Below are 22,956 nucleotides of genomic sequence, written 5' to 3' on the forward strand. Positions count from 1 at the left end.
GGTATTACGATAAGTTGGGATAAGGGCCAGAATAGATACGTCGGATTCGTAGCGGAGAGCTGAAATAAGTTGTTTAAAGCTCTAGTATTTTTGCTTTTAACGTCCCTCTCTTTTCCAACGTGTTATCCCTTTCTCTTTCCCTCTGTACTCAAGCATAGAGGCGCAAGGCACCAAGGCACCAAGGTACCAACCCCGGATCGCGGCTTTACGTAACTGGCGCGACGCGTCTCTGCGGCGGAAAGCCATTAAGCAACGTGAAATCAACCAGCTGCACCGCCATCTTTTGTCTTCAGGATTCGACAATCTGACCATCATGGTGTCCTGTCCGATTTGTGGCAAGTCTGTCCCGCAACTGAAGATCAACGACCACCTGGATTCCGACTGCCAAAGCTTCGTCGAAGACCCGTCATCTTCCCCGGGAGATCAGCCGTCGTCCCAAAAGGGCCCCGTTCCAAGCATATTCCAACCGCCGTCAGCACGCAAAGCATCGAGCCAAGCTAGCCTCGTCAAAGAATCACCATCTCGTGCACCGGCTCCGACACCTCGTCCGCTCAATGGCAAGAGATCTTTCATGGAAGGAACGCCGCCCCGAGACCAAGATAAAGTGAGACAGTCCAATGGCGATATCACGGAGTCCCAACCCAAACGTCCGAAGATGAACGCGTTCCATAAAGCGGCTCCACTTGCAGAGCGTATGCGGCCAAAGAATCTGGAGGAGGTCTGTGGCCAAGAGCTGGTTGGCGAGAACGGAGTTCTTCGGGGCCTCATCGAGCAGGATAGAGTGCCCAGCATGATCTTATGGGGAAGTGCTGGAACAGGAAAGACAACTATTGCACGAGTCATCGCTTCAATGGTTGGAAGTCGATTTGTGGAAATCAACAGTACAAGCACCGGAGTCGCAGAATGCAAGAAGATCTTCTATGAAGCTCGCAGCGAACTTGGCCTGACGGGCAGAAAGACCATTATATTCTGTGATGAGATCCACCGCTTCTCCAAGTCTCAGCAGGACGTCTTCCTGGGGCCTGTTGAAAGTGGACAGGTAACTTTGATTGGCGCAACTACCGAAAACCCATCTTTCAAGATCCAGAATGCCCTGCTTTCTCGATGCAGGACATTTACCCTGGCTAAGCTGACAGATGAAGATATCAAGTCGATCCTGCAGCGCGCTTTAAAGGTCGAAGGCCCCAACTACTCGCCTTCAGAGCTGGTGGACGACGAACTGATCGGCTACCTCGCCCGATTTGCTGATGGAGACGCTCGAACATCACTCAATCTTCTGGAACTCGCCATGGATCTCTCGAAGCGGCGTGGAATGACCAAGGATGTCCTCAAGAGCTCCCTAACAAAGACCCTTGTCTATGATAGGGCTGGTGACCAACACTATGATACAATCTCGGCCTTCCACAAGTCCCTCCGGGGAAGCGACCCAGATGCGGCTTTGTATTATCTGGCACGCATGATCCAGTCCGGAGAAGATCCACTATACATCGCTCGACGGCTCATTGTTGTTGCATCTGAAGACATCGGACTGGCAGATAACAGCATGCTCACCCTGGCCATGTCGACACACGCCGCTGTGGAGAAAATCGGTCTTCCAGAGGCTCGTATCAACCTGGCCCATGCTACCGTTGCCATGGCGTTGTCGAAAAAGAGTACTCGCTCCTATCGAGGCCTCAATAATGCATTTGCCGCTCTCAATGAACCGGGTGTGGCTGGATTGCCGATTCCGATTCACCTCAGAAATGCCCCAACCAAGCTGATGAAGGAGCTCGGCTATGGGAAAGAATACAAGTATAATCCCAACTACGTGAATGGGGAGGTTGAGCAAGTCTATCTCCCCGAGGAGCTCCTTGGGCGGACTTTCCTCGAGGATTTGGACTTGGGTACACAACGGGACCCTGATCGCTGGAGCACCAAGCGGTCATGATAATCAGAAGCTGTCTTTCCTATTTCAGCTGCGTTGCATATACTGGTATTGGTTTACACGAACCTACCTGTGATGGTGGGCAGTCATGCACCCGAGATATGACCAAAGTTTTCGTCACCGACTCGAGACAAGGGAACAGCTACACACACCTATGGTACGAGTGCTTACTACTAGATCTCCCGAGGGAAGGGCTCCGGTTCCCGATTAGGAAATGGCCTCCCAGGGCAGCTGTACCAGACATAGACATCGCCCCCAGCTATCTTCCTGGGGGTATAGTCTCATTCCTACTGGAGTCATCTTTTGAAGTCGTCGCAACTTCCGCTGAGAACTCGTCGCTGCTGTCACTCGTCCTCTCTTTCGAGGTCTTCGCTCGTTCCGAAGCTTGTGTCGCTCCTCCATATCTACGGGCTCTTCTAGTGCCCAGGTTCGCGCTGTCCTCGGTTCACGCGACGCGATATCTTATCTCCATCCACGACCGAGCCCGCATACTCCAACATCACGGCCTTGTCCCTGCAGTATCCCACTCTTTATCGACTTTCCAACCGGCCTACGGACTTGCTGCTGCGAGGAACCACTCCTGAAGACATATCTGCTTAGCTACGAAACGGTAATCATGCGGTCTCAAAACCCGGAATCGGGCCCTTGGGCTACGACCAACGACGACGGCCAGCTTGCTGGTTATTTTTACACGTGGGATCTGAATGCACCTGCAACAGACGTCGGCATCGCTTTTGTACTGAGAGAAAGAGGCTTCCCAAGAGCGGATTCCCGGTCATCACCAAACACTACTCATTCTTACAACTTCTTCAACAATCTTCCGAACATTGGTGGATTCCCATTTCTACTCTACCGATACCCCCCAATCCCCCAAACCGCTCGCTCCATGAGCTCTATCAACCCTGAAGACCTGGACCTGGCGCGACAATACCATAACCCCGGACGTGAGTTTATGGGGGAAAATTTCAGATTTGTGGTCGTAGACCCTACTCATCCAAACCAACGCGCCTACTGGGAACGGAGTGCCCGGACCGATTTCGAACGCGGGCAACAAAGGGACGAGATGAAGATCCTGAGACAATCCGGCGGGGCGTGTATCCCATGTTATCAGGGCAAGAAGAAATGCGATCCCGGCAACCCTTGTCGACAATGTCTACGACGGGGCCTGCAATGCGTTCGAAAGATGAAGTTCTCCACCAGCTCAAACAACACCCCGTCGGATGATGTACATTCCTCCTCGCCCGATCAGGATCGGCGAGACGACTTTTCTGCGATCACCCCGCCTATCGAGAACGTCTTGCCTCAAGACAATCCGGGTGCCTCGGGCTTGCCGGGCAATCTACCGTCAAAAAATAATGTACATTCGACATCGTCTCAAATGCCCAACACCTATGGAAATGCCATTGACAACATATTTCTCACTCCTGCTGATATCGCGCGCATTGTCGACTTTGATGTTGACGACCCGAATTATCATTCCTCCATGGCTGCTGCCCTACGAGACGTCCTTGATAGAAGGGCTTGATCTCGATAGAAGGACTTGATCTCAACAACTCGGAACCCATGGATTTCTCGTTCGTTGTGTTTTCTCATTGATCTGTACATGCAGGCATTATGCTTTGCTCTTACCAGGGACTGTTGATGCACTGTGGAGTTTGTATACCCCGAGTCACGGCTAGGTGTCTCTCTTTTTTTTTTTTTTTTTTTTTTTTTTTTTTGTTTATGGTCAAGATTGGGGACAGGAAAACGAGGTTGTCTAGCTCTAGCTGGAATGGAAAGACGCCTAGGAAGTTGTGTGAAGCTTGGGCTATTGTTACTCTTGTTTTGTTTCCTCGCTCCGTCAAGTTGATAACAATTGACAATACACAAAGTGTTTGAGCAGTACAATCTACGCGCTCGGGGCCTCAGTAGATCCCTGGAGTTTTTGCGGGTACTTCTAGATCTGATTGTTTTGCAGGTGATCCCAAAAATCAGCGTAGAGTTAGTGCAAAATGGATAGTTAGCAGGTAAATCGAGTGCTACATGTTCAGTTTATCACATTGTTAAGATAACCCTGAACACAACTCGTAGTAGCTCTTCCCGATCCACTTGGTCAGCTCTTGCTCCGACCCAAACATACCTGGTGCCTGGCAGGTGCTACTCCACGCCCGACAGTCATTCCGCCCGCGTCCCGCGCGTCTCAAGAATCTCTCCACCGCCAACACCTCAGCTCCACACGATCGGGCCGCGAGCCCCAATTCCCTCGACATCCACCTGCGATCTATCCCCAGAAACCCTCAAGTCTCTTTTCGTCTTTGCACGAGAACCAACCCGCCATGGCCTCCGGCGGCCAACCCTTCGCGTCGCGCTCGTACGCCGGGAACAAGCTACCGGACCGAGCTGCCAACGCGAACGCCATGCCGTTCAGTGCCTCTTCTTTCTCGAGACACCGTCCCTTGGGCGCTACTGCCCCCGTTGATTACGCTGGTGGTGAAGTACCTAAGAACCAGCAGCAGTCTGCTGGCCCCGCAGCCGTGTCGCAGTCTCATGGTCCCGCTGCGCAGGATACCAACCCGCTGAACCGGTTGACGGAGGAGCAGAGGGAGGAAATCAATGAAGCGGTAAGGAGACCCCTTCAATCATTTTGTCGGGTGACTGTCTTTGGGACAGTCGGACTCTGAAGTCGACAATCGCAGAGCCAGAGACCGACAAACACCCAAGTGGAAAATCTCGACCGCAACAAACCGGGAAAAAAGACCACAAAAGCTGACAAAACCAGTTCACTCTCTTCGATCTCGACCGCGATCGCCACCTAGACTACCACGAGCTCCGCGTCGCCTTTCGCGCCCTCGGTTTCAGCCTAACCAAACAAGAACTCATCTCGCTCCTCACAACCTACGGCGTCCCCCGTCCCCAGGTCCAACAACAACAAGGCACCGCCAACCCCCAAGCACCGAAAGGCAATTCCGGCGGGAACCCGCAACACCCCTCCAACCTCCTGATGCCGCTCTCCTCCTTCCAAGCCGTTACCGCTCTCAAGATTCTGGAGCGCGACCCCCGCGAGGAGATCATCCGCGCCTTCGAGCTGTTCGACGAGGGCCAGAAGGGCTTTATTGACCTGGAGGACTTGCGGCGCGTTGCTAGAGAGCTCGGCGAGACTGGTCTTGAAGAGGAGGAGCTTCGCGCTATGATTGAGGAGTTTGATCTTGAGGGTGTGGGTGGTGTTACCCGGGAGGCCTTTATTGGCATCTGCTGGCAATAGAGGGTTCTAAACTCATCCCTTGGGTACGGTGTATGTGCATTTTGTGACTTTTTTCTTCTTTTTAATAGGTGGTACCGCGCAGATTGACGGACTTGCGTTGGGTTTCCTTTGTTTTTGACGGTGTTAGGAACTTCGTTTGGTTATTTTGTAGTTTGTTTTGCCAACGCTGTTGCGTTTACGAATTTACATCTGTGAATGAATACGTCGATGCATCAGCTGATGAGACCTGTCCGTCTGATTCAGACAGCTAATAGCAGTAAACATTTTGGATCTCTTTGATTCGAGTCAATTCATGGGATCGTTTCCTTTCTAGAATTAAAGCATATAAAACAAACATAAGGCACATGCACACGAAGTGAAATTTCAGAAAATGCAAGGGAGAAGACTAAATTCTCCGACCCAATCGATGGACCCTAATTGACGCCAAAGCAAAACCCGGGTCCAGTTCCAGGCTATTCCCAAATCAATCCAGATACCCTAATGCAAAAGATCGATGGTATAAGACCATCGATGAGGAAACAGACAACAGAATTCGTCAACCGTAGCGAGGCGGAGGACCAGTGGGTGGTCCAGGCGGTGGTACGTTTTGGTATCCATAATTGGAATACCCATACCATTGGCCCTGAGGAGGCCCCGGGGAGGTGGAGGACCGTAGCGGCCCATCGGAGGTGCGCCCATTGGGGGTTTCTTCGCGATACGCTTCTTCGCCTTGGCCATTCGACATCTGTTGATCATGCAGAAGAGCAGAGCGAGGAGAATCAGACTGCCGACCCCGACGCAGATGCCAATGACCAAGTTCTTGTGGTCTCTGATCCAGCCGCCGACGGAGGAGCCCTTGCACTGACCTGACTCGCAGTGGCCGCCTGACTCGCACGGTGTGCCGTCGAGGTAATTCTGGTTCATCTCGATGCAGGTACCGTAGGCATACTCGGAATAGGACTTGGGTGCTCCGCACACAAGACTGCACGAGGGCTGGTTAGTATTGTCGCAGGCCCAGGTGTCGTTGCTATTCAACAAGGTCCCCATCACGGATCGGCATTGGTAGTTGCGGCTGGTACATTGGCCACTAGCGCATTTCAGACCGTCACCGCAAGATGTTCCATCCTTTTCATACTGGTCCTCAGGGCAGGAGCTAGAATCACCAGGGCATTTTTCTTCCTTGTCACACTCGCTGGTGCTGGCTCGACACACCGTATTCGCCGAGGCATATTGGCAGCTCGAGCAGCAGCTGTCATTCGAGTCGTCACAGACAGCATTGTCCTTGAACTTGCATGTCTTGGCGTCACAACAGTTGTTGTCTCCGCAGCCAGACACACCACCACAATCACAATCCTCGCCAGACTCCACGATGCCGTTGCCGCACTGACTGCCGCTGATCGTTACGACGCCCTTGTTATCGGAGAGGCAAGAGGATTGGATGCTGTTCCGGCTGATAGCGGAACAGATATTGCCGATTGTGCATGGTGAGAACTCTGTCATACGATTGTCCGCATAAGGATTCATGATGTACTTGGCGTTGGCGTTGCAAGTGGACGAGGAAAGCGGGCAGCACTGTGATGAATCCTCCAGGTTTTGTCCGCATGTTTCCGAGTCACAGTCATGCACGGCTCCAAAAGTGTGTCCAGTTTCGTGGGCAAAGATCTGCCAAGTGGTACCCCGGTTACCGACGACAACATTGGCGCCGGTGACCGAGCTATCTCCATTGCTAGTGAGACCCGATGTGCAGAGTCGACCCATCCATGAGACGCCGACTTCCGAGCTTGTCGGGCAGCCAGTCATCAAAGTCCAGTACGCATTGTTGTCCTCGTGCTCGGAACGCCACTTGGAGAACTCGTTGAGACGCCAGGTAATATTTCCACTATCACATCCCACGTTCCAGGGCAGAGCGTCGTTAGCAGTCGTAGGGCAGGACGGGTCGTTGATGGTCAGGTTGCGCAGACCAATGGACACGTTGAAGGAATCTTCGTAGAGACTCGAAGCGGTGTTGATCAAATTGATCACCCACTCTTTGGCAGCGTCCTTGGGAGTCGAATTGGACTTGAAGTGGTTGGTCATTTCACAGTCCGTGGCCACGCCAATCAGCGCGACTTTTTTGGTCTTGGGGCATCCAGAGGAATCACCAATGGTGGACTTGAGATTCACCCCGCCAGTGTTTCCAGACACTCCGCCCACGTCGGACTGGCGTTTGCTCAGGCCGAACATGGAGTCGAGCGAGGTGAATCCCCACGGGCTGTTGGGCATGTCGAATCCGGCAGGAAAAATCGAGTTGCTCAGGTCAGCATTGTAGTCGAGCTTATCCGCTGAACACCCTGAGGAATCCGACAGAGACCGCTTGAGCTCGACATGTCCCTTGATCATATCAGTGTCACGGTAGACAAGCATGTAGTCGTGTCCGCGGTCCTCGACATCGGCATCGATCGGTCGCTTCTTGGCGGCGTAGGTCGAGTGTAATTCGATATGGTGCTTGTTACCATCCACGCTGAACGCACCCTCAAAGAGCGGCTCGGCGCCATCCCGTCGAATGTTGACTCGGGCCCATCCTGTCGGCGTCCATCTCCCCTTGCCAGATCCAACCAGAGCTCGGCCACGGAACACCTTGTGTTCCTGGCGCTGGAAGGGCTCGGTTTGCCAGTTGCCCTCAGTGTCCACATATCGCACAGATGCGTCGTCGGCCAGAATATCGTGATTCGGTTCCAATTCTAGCTTTATGCGCTTGCCATCGCGATGCAACTCGAAGGTGAGGTCGAACTGGGAGGTGTGGTCGAGTTGGTGAGAGGGGGTTCGAATAATGGCATTATCGATCGGCGTGAGCTGGCGGATCGCCTCTGAAGCTTGAGATCGCGCTGCAACGGGCGGTTAGGCAACGTTCTGGGCGATGAGCGGCGGCTGAACGTACCTTGAATAAGCGCGAAGAGAGCCGATAGAGCACCCAATACGGGCAGGACACCCCGGGAGAACTTCATGGCCCAGGTGGTTGTTTGAAGAGCAACCGGGCAAACCGCAGGGACTCTGCGATAGACTTCAAGGGTGCCAGGCAACCATGGAGTAGCAGATTTCAGGGATCGCAGGGTCCACCGGTCTCGGAGATGTCGGGATCGGCACAGCCACAACCCACCCGGTGCTGGATGGAAAAAAAGCGAGTGCAGAAGAACGAAGGGATTAGGTGAGAGTACCAATGCCGCAAGTTGAATGGCGAAAATGAAGGAAAGTGGCACAATGCCAATGTCAAGGCAACGACGAAAGAGAGGCGTCGCCAAGCGAGGAATCCGCGAGGCTTGGCCTTGGCAAAGTACTATTCTCGTCCGGCCAGCAACTGCTCGACTGGTCACACTTGTTTCAGCGCTTCCCTCTGTTTTTCTGCTGCTCTCTGCTTGTTCACCCACCCTGGCTGCTGCGCCTGAAGACGCACCTGGATGATGGACTCTATCCAGGGACAGGCCGCTGCGCTCGTCTGCCATTCAGAGCATCTGACGTTGCATTGTCCGGCTGGCTGCTCCACCGGGCCCACCACTTGCGCAGTGCCTGTACATTAAAGTACCGTAGGGCGATTTGCCAAGTCCTTGACTGGCTGGGTGGCTGACAATGACCCGGTCCTTCCGGCAGAGCCCTGTTTTCAAGTGGGATGAGATGAGTAAAATGAGTGAGATGTTGCCGCTCTGCTGATTACCTATAGCACTTAGGGATAGCCTCTATACCAGTATACTAGGGAAGGTACCCTACCTAGGCAGTGTACAGGTGTTACTGCCCTTGTGCTAGTCACTGGTACAGCACGGATAATTGTGCTCGGCAGATCTGCTTGTTCACGCCTGCACATCAGCCCTGTCTTCTTGGCAGATGATGTCTACGCGTCAACTTAATGCCTTTGTGGCTAGGCAAAAGCTAAATCATCTTGGCCTGCTTAGATATCAAGGACAGTGGCATACAAGCTATTGTTGACTCTCAGCCTCCAAGTTTCTATGACTAGTGCAGTGAGCAGTTAGGCAGGCATTGCGAGGGGCTTGGTGTAATCTACAGCAAATTGAATCTGGCTGGCACCAAAGTCCTAATAAAAGATATCCACATCTACATTTACACTTTAATTTGCTCAAATATGAAATTTTTCAATGCAAAAATTGTGTAGGCGACCAAATTCACATGGTTTCTGTGAGGGCTAGTCCCATCACATGATCTTTTGGATTGTTTTTTGGTTGATGTTTTAAATGTCAATTTTGTTCATACATATTTTTTTAAAGTACATCGTCGTAACAATGTGGCTGGAGCCACTTTTTGATGTTAATAGAGCTTTTTAACAATAAGATTTTACCTGCTAGGATGATTGTACCACTACATCCACACAGCCTGTGGCTCAATGCGAGATATGTCGCGTCGTAGCTAACTCACAACTCTTGGGCGTTGAAGGGAGTTCCGGACTCCCATGAGAAGCCTCAAGAAACGAATGATAATCATAATCCGCCTGCTCTTGCACACGCCGGGAGGGCGTATACGGCCGAGTCGCTTCATGCGGCCAGTGACGATGAGAATGCACGAGAAAGACGAGGCGGTTGAGAACGCCGAATTCCAGCTTGAGTTTGATACTGTAAACTGCTGATTTGAGAGTCGTTTGGATCACGAAGTAGTTGAGGTATTCGAAGACCAATAGAATGATGTCCATCACGATGATGAGGGCGTTAATGGCGAGGAGCTGGTACATGACCTTGCGGTTTCGATTGTGGCCGTGGATACTGGGTGGCGATATGCGGAGGATGCTGATGGTTTTGGAAATATAGAGGCCTGAGATTATGAACTCTTGTAGACAGAAGCCTGTGAGCTCGATGCGTTCCATTATGGTGTAGCCATGGACCCAGACGGAGGTGCGAACGAAGTTGGAGCCGTAAGTGAGTACTGTGGTTGGAACGTGGAGGATGATCGCGTTGATGATGATCATTGCGAGGATGCGGTGGCTGATGGTCAGATCCTGCACAACGATGTTGAGGCGCGAGAATAGCACCAGAGCCTGTCCGGTGACCATGAAATACCATCCGATGGTTGATAGTGTGATAGAGAACCAAAGAGGGCCGATGTCATTGTACTTCAGGATGAAGCTGAGCGACTGCGGGATGACACCCAGCACAGTCGCGAGCATCAAGCTCCAGAAGTACAGGCCATGGTAGCGACGGAAGGAGGCGAAGATGAGGACCAGGAGTTCGATGGAGTTGTACAGGGCGATCCCGAGGAAGACGGTGAAAGTGGCCTTGATGGTGAAATCATTTCCCGAGTATTCCCCTATGATCCCGTTCTCAGAGCCGCTAGACATGATCTCGCCGAGTAGAGTCCGCAATCTCCAGCGCGAACTACCTAGATCGGTCAATACTTCAAGGGTGGTGGTTGACCAAGGCACCTCTGGCCCGGGGTGGCCTCCGCACCGCGAAGCAAAAATCCACAGACGAAGATGGTCACTCAGGGGAGAATGGCCATGCTGTTGTACTATGGTGGATGGAGGGAAGAGTGCCGGGTTTTAATTTTTCTGGGGTTCTCGAGCTTGTCGCTGATGGTCCGGGGTCAGATCCCACGCTAGTTGGCGAAAGATATACGGATTTGGAAACGCCGTGAGGTCCTTGCCAGAGTTAGTAGCACTCGGGATAAAGAGAAAAAGAAACGAGGGCGAACATGGGTGTGATTGGATGGACCAAGACAGGGTGGCATGTTAATTCTCTCACTTTAAGCCCCACGCACATGCTGAACTCTCCCACTCGGAGAGAAGTTGGCTGTCCATATTGCTGTACTCGAGTAGAAGTTCTGTCAAGGTCATCGCCATCCCCAAACATGGACCCTGCTTTCCAGTACTATCCACTCAGCCTTGAAATATCAGTTGCATTGCAGTCGGTAATCTGGGGTAATCATGAACAGTCTCGTGCTGTCCCGGTCTGGCCATGCAGGGGAACGCACCTTGGCCCCATTTCGGTGACGGCACTAAACCTTGAACGGGTTTAATTTCCCCGCATCACACGAAGCGAGCAAATCCCTCCAATCAGCCTCGATCGAGCTCGTGCTTTTCACTTTGGTGGCTGGCTCGCAGACCCTACCCCGCGCCACCGGCCAAACTGTCAACCAGCGCTCTTGGCCTTCCAGTCTCACTAAGGTTATCGGTCCGCCTCCCAAAATCCTATTGCCTTTATTGGCAAGTCTTGGCGTTTTCGTCCGGACTTTTATCGGGTTACCGGTCAATCCAACATCCTGACCATCAGGGAGTCGCGTGTTGTTGCGGGATGTGGAGACATTCAACTCTGCTCTCGCTCCCCCGCAAGACGGAACTCTAATGCGTTTCCCCAGGAGTATCGCAGTTAGCCGAAGCGACTACTCAACGCTGCATCTGTTGAGTACTGTGATGCGATGCGATTTGAAGCCCTAACTAATCTCATAATATCCACGCGAGACCAAGCCTTAATTAATATACTAGCAGCTACCACGCCTCAAGGCAATCTAGAATCTCGTCTTTTAATTCCTCCCTCTGGCCATAAGCCCTCGCTTAGATTGGTATGCAGCTTAGCATTTAGCAAGACCGTAACCCACCAAAAAAAATCAGTTGCCATCGCTGGCATGGTATATTTCATGGGCTTGCTGAGCAAAATGCGGAATCGCAGCCCCGCACAGGGGACACTCGACGCTCAGCAACGGCACATCTCCATCGCCATTCTCATCGCCATCCTCCCACTCATTGGCCCATTCAGTCGTCTCCTCCAACCCAACCGGTTCATCTGATGATACTTCGTGTGGCTGTCCCACCGGTTCCTGCACCGTCCACTCGCGCAACGTCGACTCCTGCTGACGAAACATCTTCCCAATATCTCTCCCACTACTCTGTTTCTGGTCCCCCGCGCTCTCAACCATATTAGTCACGGCAATATTCATTAGCCCCAAGTCCCAACCAGATTTCTCGGCGTGTAATTTGCGGAACATGAGCATGGCGTGGTCTCGCACGATCCGCTCAGCCAAGGAGTCGATGCTCTCGTCCAAATTAAAGATGGAGCTCGGGAGTGGAGTCGAGCGCGAGATGCGATTGCTGTTGTACGTGCGTACCCCGTCTGTTTCTGGGGCGTTTCGTGGCCGTGTCGAGAGTCGCAGCGTGCGCGGATGAGCTAGCCATCGAGGCTGACCCTTGTCATCGCTTTTGTCCAGTAGATCGGTCCGCATTCGCCGGATCAGACTCTTCGTCAACACTATCAGCTCGCGCCGTACGTTCTCCACGTTATCGAGGCGCCCGCGCCCATATGAGTCCTCGATACTGATCTGTGTTGGCAAGTCGCGCCCTTCAAGCACCTCAGTATTGTCCACGCCATGTATGATCCCCCATATTCGCTGACCGATCCCTTTCGCGGCGCCGGGTCCGCCCAGCGTCTTTTCCAGCAACGGTGGACCCATCCCGGGGTAGAGGCGAATGTCACGCACCGTCACCTTCTTTTCACTGGTGCTTTCTCCCGTAACCCGGATTCGAAGCTTTTGCGCCAGCCGTGATCCGATGCCGGGAATTTTGCGGATCTCATGGTTATCCAGGAATTGGGTCACATTACTTTCTGTGCCATCGCTACCTGGCTCATATGGCGGGACCAGGGTGGTTTGTTGATTGGGTTTGTGGACACTGCCCACTAACTTGGCTAGCAACTTGGAGGTAGATACCCCCCTGTCGCTGTAAACCCTTTCTCGTATTCCATTTGGCTTCTTAAATGTCCCATAAGATGCGAGCCGACCAACAAACGCATTTCCAAAGATGAGAGTTCGCGTGGTGCATCCGCGCACCCTTCCCGGAACGGATGCGTAGAACCGTGAAACGAGGTTGCGTCGTAAGTAAACCCCACAGTCGGATCCTTCTGATCAAGACAGAAGAAAGATCTCGTCAGATCATTCGGATTCAGCAATCCAATATTATAGTCGATCATCTCCGTCACATCAAGCGAAATTTCATCAAAGCCCAGTCTCTCGACCCGGCCGCCCCAGATGAAACTGCGGATAAAGAGATAGATATCCTTGGAGGCATCTCGGAATTTCGTGAGGTCCTCGCCCAAGACAATTACCACCTCAGGACAGATGCGCTTGGCGTCTTTGATGAGTTGCAGCTTGAACAAGCCTCGTCGTCGTGCCTCATAATTACATGTGACGACGATCTGCTTCTGCTGGACTGCCAGCGGCTGTGACTTCAACGCGGGTTGCTCCACCTCAAAGACGGACGCGTAGAAACAGTCATAGTCCTGTGTTTGTCAGTTGGGGGTATCTAGTAGTGTTTCTATCTGCTCGCTTACCAGATGGAGAACGATGCGACGGTCGTTGCGCACCGGTACAGTAGCCATGGACTCTGGAATGACCTGCCTGTCTCCATGGGCTATGTCATCAGGGGTCTTTTGGGTCGGTATGGGTCACTATGGCTGGTGCGGGCGAGGACTGCACAACGAACGATCTGCGACTGCGGCAGACGCGCCGAGCGAGCGGCTGTGGCTGAGGCAGTGTCTGTGGCTGGTTGGTACGTGGCTGTGCGTGGGCAGATAGGCCCGTCGCCAAGGCAGATGAACTCGCGGGAAAAATGGAAGAAACATGGCCAGCGTTTGTCTTCTGTTATACAGCACTGAGGCAGTAAAAGAAAACATATTGATCCTCCAACAGAGCGATATCCCCTCATTTGTATTCTAGCTAGGTAATTCGACTGTGTAGCTGATTGACCGTATATGCAGCTATATAGACCAGATAATATCTGCCAGGTGGGGCTTTCCTGTTTTGGCTGCCGCTGCTTTTTATGAGGGCGCTCAGGCTCAGGCTCAGGCTCAGTGAGTAGATTTCAGCACGGGCTCAGACTCAGTGATCCAGTCAGTGTAGTCACGTGAGGGATGACCAATGCGCAGTGATCGCTCAGTGACCAATCAGGGCAGCTCAGTGATTGCTCGACTTGCTCAGTGATCACTCAGTGCTTAGTCACCAAATGATGTTTCCACGTCCAATCAGGGGATTCCTCCGATCGTATCTCTTGCTATTCCCGAACTAGTATGGCCTATAGGGTCATTTATTCTGTGACAACTAGCGCCCTCACACTTGTAACCCGAGCGTCTCCGTTTAAACAAGATGTGTTAAATTGCCCTCTATTGAAACACTCTTCCCAGGTATCCCAGTCGTGAAAGGGAATAGTTAATTTTTGTGCACGTATGACCTTGCTTACTTGCAGTCTTTTTCTTGATATACATGAGGTATCCTTTGGCTTTGTGACTGCTGGTGATCCAAATCATGTATCTATCTGATCTAGTTCTTTAATGATCTCAGCACTATCAAGATGTAGTCAAATCCGGCGGCAGTCAAGAATGTAGCCATTACAATAGGTCTCATCCAGAATGCCTGGATATTCCGCTTTCATTCAGTCTGTTCACTAATTCTGAGAAACTCGATGGGGCAGATATCAAAATGAAGTGAACATATACACGGCTAGATTACCTGATTTCAATCGAGCGAATTTTTACTGTGCAGCAGCACCAGGGAGTGCGGCAGAACTGAGGAGTGCTGCGGCACTCACTGGTGCTGCGCTAATCATTATCTAAGCAAAAAACCGGCTCACAAACCTAGCCAGTGGCTGGCTAATCCGATGAAAAGTGGAGCTTCCCCTTTTAAGCTTCATTCCCAAGAGGTGCATTAGCGGCGAAAAATTCCAGTCCACGCTCACCTATTGACTTCACTTAGACTATGACTTAGATTAGCTAGCATATTCGCTATAGATCAATAATTGATGAATGATCGGCAATAATGGGGCATATATTAGCCTATAATGGAGATGGGTCCTTGAGGTGATGCCTGTCACGGGCCGGACCCCCGTATCCGTTCTGCGGCTTTGCCGCTCCCGTTTCGCTTTCATCATGTGCTAGTTACTCAGCACGCTCCCCCTTTATCAGTTGTGTATCTAGCTTGTCTCTCTTTCTCTCTTCAAGCTTTTTGTACACAGTTTGTGGCCTAGTCAGATTGAACCCAAGTCTTGCTTTAGCCCTTCACAATACCAGCCGTCGGCCCACCGCCTTTCCCCATATCTTTAGCGAGTTCTATAGCTTCGAGATAGCTTCAACATCCAAAGGTTTTTCAGCCTTTCTCTCTTCCTTCCGTTCTGGCTTTATAGTCAGCTTCCTCTGAGCCTGAGCCCCACTGCTTGGTAATCAGCCTATAAGGTTGCGGAGTGTATTTAGCTCTAGCTGAGTGATTAGCAAATGTTCATTTTAATGACCTTCCTCAGAAGAACGACCTGTGCGGTATTTTGTAATTCAGCTGATAGAGGATAAAGTTCAATAATATCTTTTACTATGTATAGTGGTTTGCGCTGATCCGAGATCGTCCGGATGATCGCGATATCAACATAGATCATAGGACCTAGCAATGTTATAGCGAAACAATCTTATGGCCACTACCCAGGTAGGGGTTCCAAATCCACAGCCCCTTGTGTACGGGAGGAGGATCAAGGACGAGATGAAGCCAAATAGTACATAGTTATTTTTGCTTCTAGTGGTCATCTAACTTTACTCTTCTTTCGAAAAGAAACTATATACTGAGCGATTATGCTTGCGAGCAGACTAACTCTCCTCTATATGTTTCCACTTATGGGGGGTTCATCTCATTATTTTCAATAATTGGACTTATGTTCCATGTGAGGTTTAGCAGTAACCATATATATAGCAAATAGTGGAGCTCTAGGTTATATTATGTAGAGGTAGACAAGTTATTTTTCTGCTAGTGTATATAACGCAAGTAATATATAATAGGTTTTCTAAAGTCACGTATATACAAACAAAGCTCCACAGGCATATATATAAAGAGTCACCTACTCCCTAGTAATTTGTAGAATCATACGAATCTTCACAAATAATCCACTCGACCAACCTTATATTTCTCGCCCAGTTCCACCACTTTGGTTTGTTAATAAAAAGACGTATGTCTTCATCCCACTATAAATCACATATCCTGACATCGATCGCACAATTTCAGTTTCCAACCAAGAAAATATAATGAAGCTTCAACAATTGCTTTTTGTCATCACCCTTGTCGGTACAGGAATGGCCCGTGAGTCATACGATAACTAGGGTGGGAGGTATTTCGCTGATATAAACAAACAGTTGAATCGGGAGACTTCTGTCGTTCCTACCAAACTTGTATATCGGAATGCACCAGCAAGGACTTCGAGTATTCGATCCGCCTTCCCAACATCATCACCAAAGAGCCATCCCCGGTAACGGGCTTCTACTGTGTTTAGAAGTGGTGTTTACTGTTGCACTATTTCTAAGGTGTAAAGTGCTAGGCCCGATTTCTCGTTACGGCCATTGCCGTAGCCCCTTTTGGTGTCGCTACTGCGTCACCCCCGTTTCACATTCGTCTCGTGCCAACCTCACCCCTTTATATTTAGTGTACCTTAGCTAGTCTCTCCTTTTCTTCAGCTAATCTACTCTGTTTCTTGGGACATGTTCTGTTATAGACATACGACGCCGCAAGGCTCGACCGGCCCCATCCACAGCGAGTGTCGCAGCACCAGCGAGTGCAGCTAAACTGCGGCATCCCCACGGGTACCCATGGGTACCCATCCCCATCACCGCGCGGGGATAGGTATGGATATAAATTTTGATACCCGCAAGCCTTGCGGGCGGGGATGGGTATCACCTTGATACCCACGTGTTACCCACGGGTACCCATCTCTATATAAATAAGCCAAACTTGCCAAGCCCCGTGATCTCATGGAATCTGTATAGATTATGCAGTTTTTTGGTAATATTGGTGTACTGGTAGGTATATACTACTCTCTATTCTATACTCTATAATACAAATTGAATTATACTCTCAGATTTCTCTTATTATTTCAGAGATGACATCATCCCGCTGACATATATTGACTTATTTACATCATATTTTCTCTATCTCGAACCCATCTGGCATCTTAGGCCTCTTCCGAATCCTCCCTGATCGTCCTTGTGTACAGTCCTCAGAGATCATGGGAAGGGATTGATCATCCTGAGACTCAATAGCACTGTGAGCCCGCTTTTTTATGTGCTTGATGAACACGTACAGTGGGCTGTGTTAAAGGTAACACCTGCTCTGATGATTCAGTATCCGAGTCCGAATCTAAATCAGCGATATAATCTACTTCATGTCCATATTCCTCATCTTCACTGATCGGATCAAGCTCTGCAAGTGTAGGGATAGGTTTACTTGCCTGATCAGATAATGCGGCCTCTCCAATACAGAGCTGCTCTTTCATCAAATCAAGCTCACTGTACTTGAGCTCAATCTTGGTTGAGAAGTGGTGGATCATGAGATCTCTGATTGTATCCTCTTTCAACTGCCCTCGACGATAGTGACATATATCACGAGCACAATTGAAAAGCCGTTCAACACCAGCTCCACTAGCTGGTATAGAAAGGATATCCCTTGCAAGCTGAGCAAGGACTGGATACTCCTGTTCATGCTCCTTCCAGAATACCCGAGGATTGCCCTTGGTAAGCCATATTCTACTATTTAGTAAATAGACCATATAATATAATTAGATAATACTTACCCTTTGCAAGATACCGACTAATCCCATCTTCTGGTTGATCAAGAACCTCAGCCTGGGGAGCAGTTTGTGAATCACATAGTTCCTCAAGCTCATCCTCAGCTGAATGAAGTACTTTCTCTATATTAAGTGCTCAATATCTCTGTGATGATGTTGTTGTTGTTGATAGAGATTAAACTTTGCTTGGAGGATATCCTGGTAGTGTTTCATAAAGTCAACTGGTCTACCATTCTCATCTTGGCCTCTCCAATCTGCATTATCAAAGTATCGAAGCTTCTTTGATGGGCTCAGAATAGTTGCAATTACATAAATAGAGCTATATGTCTCACTGTTTGTCTCTGTATAATATTTCCTGAGCTTTTTGTTTGCGGCTTGGAGCGCCTGGAGCATATGATTTTTCCAGGGGACTGATTTTCGTTGAAGCTTCTTCTCAGCATGGTCAAGATGGTTGAATAGCTTGTTGTAGATGCTAAAGATATGCTGGATAGTCACATCTCTTGTTTTTGATTTGGTGAGAAGAAGAAGATACTCAACCTGGCGCCATTCCTCCTTATTAAGCTTAAATCGTGTATGGTGGTGAGTATCACAATATCGATCAATATCTGACTGGAGCTTTCTAGCCCGATCAAGCATTAAAAAGGTTGAGCTCCATCTTGTACAAATATCTTGGATTGGCACAAGCTTTAGCTCTGTCTTTTCAAGCTCAAGAAATGCTTTGCGACGCTGTGGACTAGCAGTAATGAAGATAGCAAGATCTCGGATCTAGAATGAATATAAAAGAATAAGGATTAGCATTTCAGCTGAAAAACAAGGTAGAAGATATTTTAGCTAAAAAACAGAGTGGGAGGTATTTCGGCCGAAAAATAGGGTAGAAGGTATTTCACTTACATTCTTAAGAGTCTTAGTATTATTTGGATATTGTTGAGTATTCAACTGCTGTGGTTGCTGTTGGGTGTCTCTCCATATGGACTCTTATCTTATCATTGACTGGATTTGCTTTCAGCTTCCCAAGTAGCTCCTTAAGGCTCAATTGTATAATATGAGCGATATATGGGACACGGAAGAGTTGATCTTTAGTAAGCCCAAGAGATTGGCCAAGTTCCTGGATACTTGCAACCATTGTATTGTTTGATGTATTGTCAGTAGTGATTGAGAGCAGTCTGTTCATAATCTTATGCTGTTGAAGGATCTTGATCACAGTTTCACGGAGATGTGCACCAGAATGTGAGCCATCTAGTGGCTCAAACCCAAGAAGGACCTCACAGTAATTCCAATCCTGATCTAGGAAGTACCCAGTAATTGCCATAAATGCCTGGGAGAAAGGGGATGTCCAACAATCTAGTGCAATTGATAGACTGCTTCCAACTGGAAGTCTATTAAGCACATTTGATTGCCTCTCTGCAACATTAGATTGCCTCTCTGCAACATTATCATCAAGGAGACGTCGGATACTACGTGCAGAGGGGATTTCTAGCTGTGATTCAGCATGTCTTGTGGTTTGAAGAAGATCCAGGAAGGCTGGGTGTTCAACAATCCGGAATGGGAGGCGTGCAGTAGTAATCAGATTGAGTATCTTTTGGTGAAGGAGATTGTTGGAATGGCATGCGCACTATTCTTTACCTGCTTCCTCGAAACAACTCTGGTAGTCGGACCACCAGTCCTACCAACCCCAAAGCTCGTCGGAGACGTCCTCAACCATGGAAAGGTAGATGTCACCATCCTCTCCCCGGCCATCATCGAAGAGCAGTGCCGCACACCAGGCGGGCTAGAATCTCTCCGCAAAACGAAATCCGTCTACTACGCAGGCGCACTCTTGGCATCCAAAGCCGGCGACCTATTGATATCGCACACCCACGTGATCCCTCCCATCGGCAGCTCCGAGGCTGGCGGGTATTTAACTACTGGGAATGACCTCCCCGATTCATGGGCCTATGTTCGATTTCTGGAGCCTGCGGGGGCCGTTTTCGAGCATCGCTTTGATGACCTGTACGAACTGATCTTTGTCCGTCAACCGGATTATAGCACACAGATTATTTTCTACTTATACCCCGAGCGAGACGGGTACGAAACCAAGGGTCTCTGGACAGAACACCCCACCCAGAAAGGTCTGTGGAAGATCATCGGCCGGGCAGATGACCATGTGAGCTTCTCTCATGCAGACGGTATCCATGCAGGGTAGAGCCGGAGATCGAAGCTCATCCTGCGGTAAAGTCAGCCCTGATCGGAGGACATGGGTATGAGGGACCGGTTCTTTTGATCGATCTGTATCCCGGACCGATGGAGGATGACCATGCGTCGTTTATTGCTTCTTTGCAGCCGAATATTGATAACGTGAATAGGCAGGTGCACAGCGCAGTGAAACTGAGAGCAGACCGGATCATTATGGCGAAAAAGAAGAAGCCATTTTTCCGGACGGCGAAGGGGACTGTTGGGCGGATACAGACATTGAGGCTGTATAAGGAGGAGATTGCTGCCATCTTTGAATAGTTGTGGTCTCGTGATATTTGGAATTGTCATACTGAAAGTCGAGTACCTTGAATTTCATCTTGCTATTGTGCTGGTGTGCTTCTGCTGTTGTTTCCGTGGGTACCCTTCTGTAACTCGTTTTGCGTTCGTAGTACCATGGCTACACGCCCACGGGTGTCACATCACAGTTCTCTGGAACCGCGATGAATCAATGCGTGCTCCGAAACGAACAGCACCGTGGAATGCACTCCGACCTGAAACGGATGTATGGTATAGTAGCAGTAGCCATATGTGAAGTGTGGCGGCCGCCTTCTCCACGATGCATTCACATTCCATCGTGGAGACCAACCAGCGACGGGCTGCTGGCGGAAACATCAGCCGATCGCGTGGATCGCGATCTCACCGGCAGCACGGACAGAATCATCCGTAGATGGTAATTGAGTTTGCAGACTGCTTACGACATTATGCATTATGAATAGGGGAGGCCCCCTGCTCCAGGGGGGGGGAAATACTAAAGTAATATGCAGTAGTGCTTAGTACTACGAGTAGTCAGAGTGCACTGGATGCTTTGGGCAGTCCCCGAAGATCTTCGGTTGATCCCGGGGGAAAGGGGAGGTCTACCACTCTCTACTCGACCACGAGATCACTCCGGATCGCACGGAGCAGCTACCAGCTTGGGGTAGACCAGGGCATACTAGTAGTTTGGACAGAGCACCTGCAAGGTACAATCAAATTAATTCCGATGCCTGGCCGGGTCTTTCTCTTCAACTCCTAGATCGAGGACGGGGTAAGACATTGGGTGTCCAGACCGCCGCCACAACCATCGCTTCAGTCTGTTCCACGCGGCTCGTGGAAGACTCATTCTTGAGTCGCGATTAGCAGTCACTTTTGGACGGAGGCAAATAAGACAATCAAAAGACACAATTATTTTTTGACTAAGCTGCCCATACAAACACTCCCCCCAAGACCACGTACTCGGACCCTCGATGATCCGCGCCCCACCCGTCTTTTTATAGAACAGTCCAGACGGATCACCTTATTCTCTGACAGCACCGACAGTAGGCACTGCAATAATATACAAACCTGTGTCCTCGGGGAAGAAGACAGCTGGAGTCAGCTGGAAGGCAGCCAGACTGCACCCTTAGTGTACTGGTGCCCCACTGCGACAGTCGAGGACAGGCCTTTTAAGATTAAATTAGAACGGCAATCGAGGGCGATCCCCATCTCCCATCGCCGACCGTGGCTGGTGGCGTCGATAGTCACGAAAAATCTCTGCCGCATTCCAGAAACCGTGATTCTCTTAAGGAATGACTTGAGCCAGTGCGACTGCAACTGCAACTGCAACTGCAAAATTCTGCTGCAAGAGCCTTACACGAGGGTGATCGACGTGACGTCCATCACGTTCGGAAGCGCCGACTATTCTTAGCGCAGACCCCGCCACTCGTATCGTCTGCTGCTGCACTTTTCTCCCCCACGTCATGCCCATGCTCGATGGCTCCTCGCTTTTCTACTTCGCCTGACCCGCCTTCCTCTTCATGCTCTGCGTCCACTATGTCCTGCCTCCAGCCGCCCGGTAACCACCGGACAATACCATCACGACCCAAACTCACTCTCCAAACCACCTCGCTGCCTCTCACCTTTGGCTCCTCCACCACCGGCCTCTCCCGCTACGCCGCGAGCGCTGGGGCATCGCCGACAGTGCGCAATACCTTCAAGAACGCCTACGATGTCGTCTCGCCCTCCTCCGCGACCAGCTCGCCCTCCAAAACCACCTCCAGCCACCGATTTCCCACCGGCAAACCCATCTCTCCCTACGTCCATCAACCCGCCTCCAACCCATCAACTACCAATACCTTCAACTACCGCAGCGCCTACCAACTCCCCATCGGCGTGCGCAGCATCCTCCGCAACTCGCCGCTGGAAGGAGCCTCACGACGCCGCTCAGGTTCCATCTCAGCGGGCGCTTGTGGACCCGGCGGCGCAGGCGCACGCCGAGTCTTCTTCCCCGCGAAGAAATCAGTGAGCTTCCGCAATACGCTCGAAGAAGAAATCCGCACAGAGCGATACACAGCCCAACACCTGGATCTGGTGCGCGAGGGCGAGGAGGCAGAGGCAGTGCACGAGGCAGACAACAACGACAGTGGGGCCGTCTCCGCATCACACACCGCCGAAAGCCCCGACGACTATTCCGAGGGTAGCCTCTCGCTCTCCGAGTCCAGTACCTCCGACGAAGGCAGTACCGACGAGACTTCTGCCAGCGATACATCGCTCTCCAAGCTGGAGCGCAAGAAACGGCGCACCATGCGCGCGGAGCGGCAGGTTCGCGCTGTGGCGCTGCTGGATGGCTTGGAGGCGGATCCGTATGCCTCGACGCCGCAGACGCCGCGGCAGGGGAGAGTTAAGCGGCGTCGGGATTGGAGGTGGACTCTTGGCCCGATTGAGGGGAGTCCGGATAGTGCTACTGCAAGCACTCATGCAGATGTGCCGTCGTTTCAAGTGCCCTTGGAGCATATTGAGCAGCCTGTCTGTGTATTGGCTGGGCCGCAGCCGGATTCAAAATTCCAATAACCCTGCACAAGTCTTGACTTGAGAGTATCCGCGGGGTCATGGTGATGCAATTTTTAAACTCATGATTCGATGAATCATGGCTCCTTTTTTTATAGAGGCGCTGGTGGCTTTGTCTCCATTCTTTTCTAGCGATTTCTCATCCCGGCGACTTGACTCGCGGGCATACATTACATTCTCACTGCATGGTTTCAACCCATCATAATTTATTCTTGCACATATTACATT

The 22,956-nt window shown here is 50.7% G+C and overlaps 9 protein-coding genes across 9 annotated transcripts; 5 read left to right on the forward strand and 4 right to left on the reverse strand.

Annotated features, from left to right (window-relative positions):
• Positions 1 to 313: 313 nt before the first annotated feature.
• Positions 314 to 1,927, forward strand: N7532_008299 (ssDNA-dependent ATPase MGS1; the record flags this gene model as incomplete). Its single annotated transcript, XM_056620791.1, has 1 exon — positions 314 to 1,927. The coding sequence occupies one exon, from the start codon at positions 314 to 316 to the stop codon at positions 1,925 to 1,927; it is 1,614 nt and encodes a 537-aa protein (XP_056471597.1).
• A 613-nt stretch (positions 1,928 to 2,540) lies between these two features.
• On the forward strand, positions 2,541 to 3,449 carry N7532_008300 (uncharacterized protein; the record flags this gene model as incomplete). The annotated part of the gene is made up of 1 exon (XM_056620792.1): positions 2,541 to 3,449. One exon carries the CDS (start codon positions 2,541 to 2,543, stop codon positions 3,447 to 3,449), a length of 909 nt encoding a protein of 302 aa, XP_056471598.1.
• A 790-nt stretch (positions 3,450 to 4,239) lies between these two features.
• Positions 4,240 to 5,165, forward strand: cdc31 (putative cell division control protein Cdc31; the record flags this gene model as incomplete). Its single annotated transcript, XM_056620793.1, has 2 exons — positions 4,240 to 4,524; positions 4,683 to 5,165. 2 exons carry the CDS (start codon positions 4,240 to 4,242, stop codon positions 5,163 to 5,165), a joined length of 768 nt encoding a protein of 255 aa, XP_056471599.1.
• A 477-nt stretch (positions 5,166 to 5,642) lies between these two features.
• admB (uncharacterized protein) lies at positions 5,643 to 8,128 on the reverse strand (the record flags this gene model as incomplete). The annotated part of the gene is made up of 2 exons (XM_056620794.1): positions 5,643 to 8,008; positions 8,062 to 8,128. 2 exons carry the CDS (start codon positions 8,126 to 8,128, stop codon positions 5,643 to 5,645), a joined length of 2,433 nt encoding a protein of 810 aa, XP_056471600.1.
• Positions 8,129 to 9,510: 1,382 nt separating this feature from the next.
• On the reverse strand, positions 9,511 to 10,458 carry N7532_008303 (uncharacterized protein; the record flags this gene model as incomplete). Its single annotated transcript, XM_056620795.1, has 1 exon — positions 9,511 to 10,458. One exon carries the CDS (start codon positions 10,456 to 10,458, stop codon positions 9,511 to 9,513), a length of 948 nt encoding a protein of 315 aa, XP_056471601.1.
• Positions 10,459 to 11,723: 1,265 nt separating this feature from the next.
• Positions 11,724 to 13,486, reverse strand: N7532_008304 (putative DNA polymerase iota; the record flags this gene model as incomplete). Its single annotated transcript, XM_056620796.1, has 3 exons — positions 11,724 to 12,780; positions 12,819 to 13,387; positions 13,439 to 13,486. The coding sequence occupies 3 exons, from the start codon at positions 13,484 to 13,486 to the stop codon at positions 11,724 to 11,726; spliced, it is 1,674 nt and encodes a 557-aa protein (XP_056471602.1).
• A 3,562-nt stretch (positions 13,487 to 17,048) lies between these two features.
• On the reverse strand, positions 17,049 to 17,358 carry N7532_008305 (uncharacterized protein; the record flags this gene model as incomplete). The annotated part of the gene is given in 2 exon segments (XM_056620797.1): positions 17,049 to 17,195; positions 17,212 to 17,358. Coding segments are annotated over 2 exon segments (294 nt in total), but the record flags the coding sequence as incomplete, so codon positions are not given.
• A 1,825-nt stretch (positions 17,359 to 19,183) lies between these two features.
• N7532_008306 (putative AMP-binding enzyme) lies at positions 19,184 to 20,184 on the forward strand (the record flags this gene model as incomplete). The annotated part of the gene is made up of 2 exons (XM_056620798.1): positions 19,184 to 19,837; positions 19,909 to 20,184. 2 exons carry the CDS (start codon positions 19,184 to 19,186, stop codon positions 20,182 to 20,184), a joined length of 930 nt encoding a protein of 309 aa, XP_056471604.1.
• A 1,530-nt stretch (positions 20,185 to 21,714) lies between these two features.
• On the forward strand, positions 21,715 to 22,731 carry N7532_008307 (uncharacterized protein; the record flags this gene model as incomplete). The annotated part of the gene is made up of 1 exon (XM_056620799.1): positions 21,715 to 22,731. One exon carries the CDS (start codon positions 21,715 to 21,717, stop codon positions 22,729 to 22,731), a length of 1,017 nt encoding a protein of 338 aa, XP_056471605.1.
• Between the last annotated feature and the right edge of the window lie 225 nt (positions 22,732 to 22,956).

This window comes from Penicillium argentinense (assembly GCF_028826775.1).
Source record: "Penicillium argentinense strain IBT 30761 chromosome Unknown utg000009l_segment0_segment0, whole genome shotgun sequence".
Taxonomy (NCBI): Eukaryota; Fungi; Ascomycota; class Eurotiomycetes; order Eurotiales; family Aspergillaceae; genus Penicillium; species Penicillium argentinense.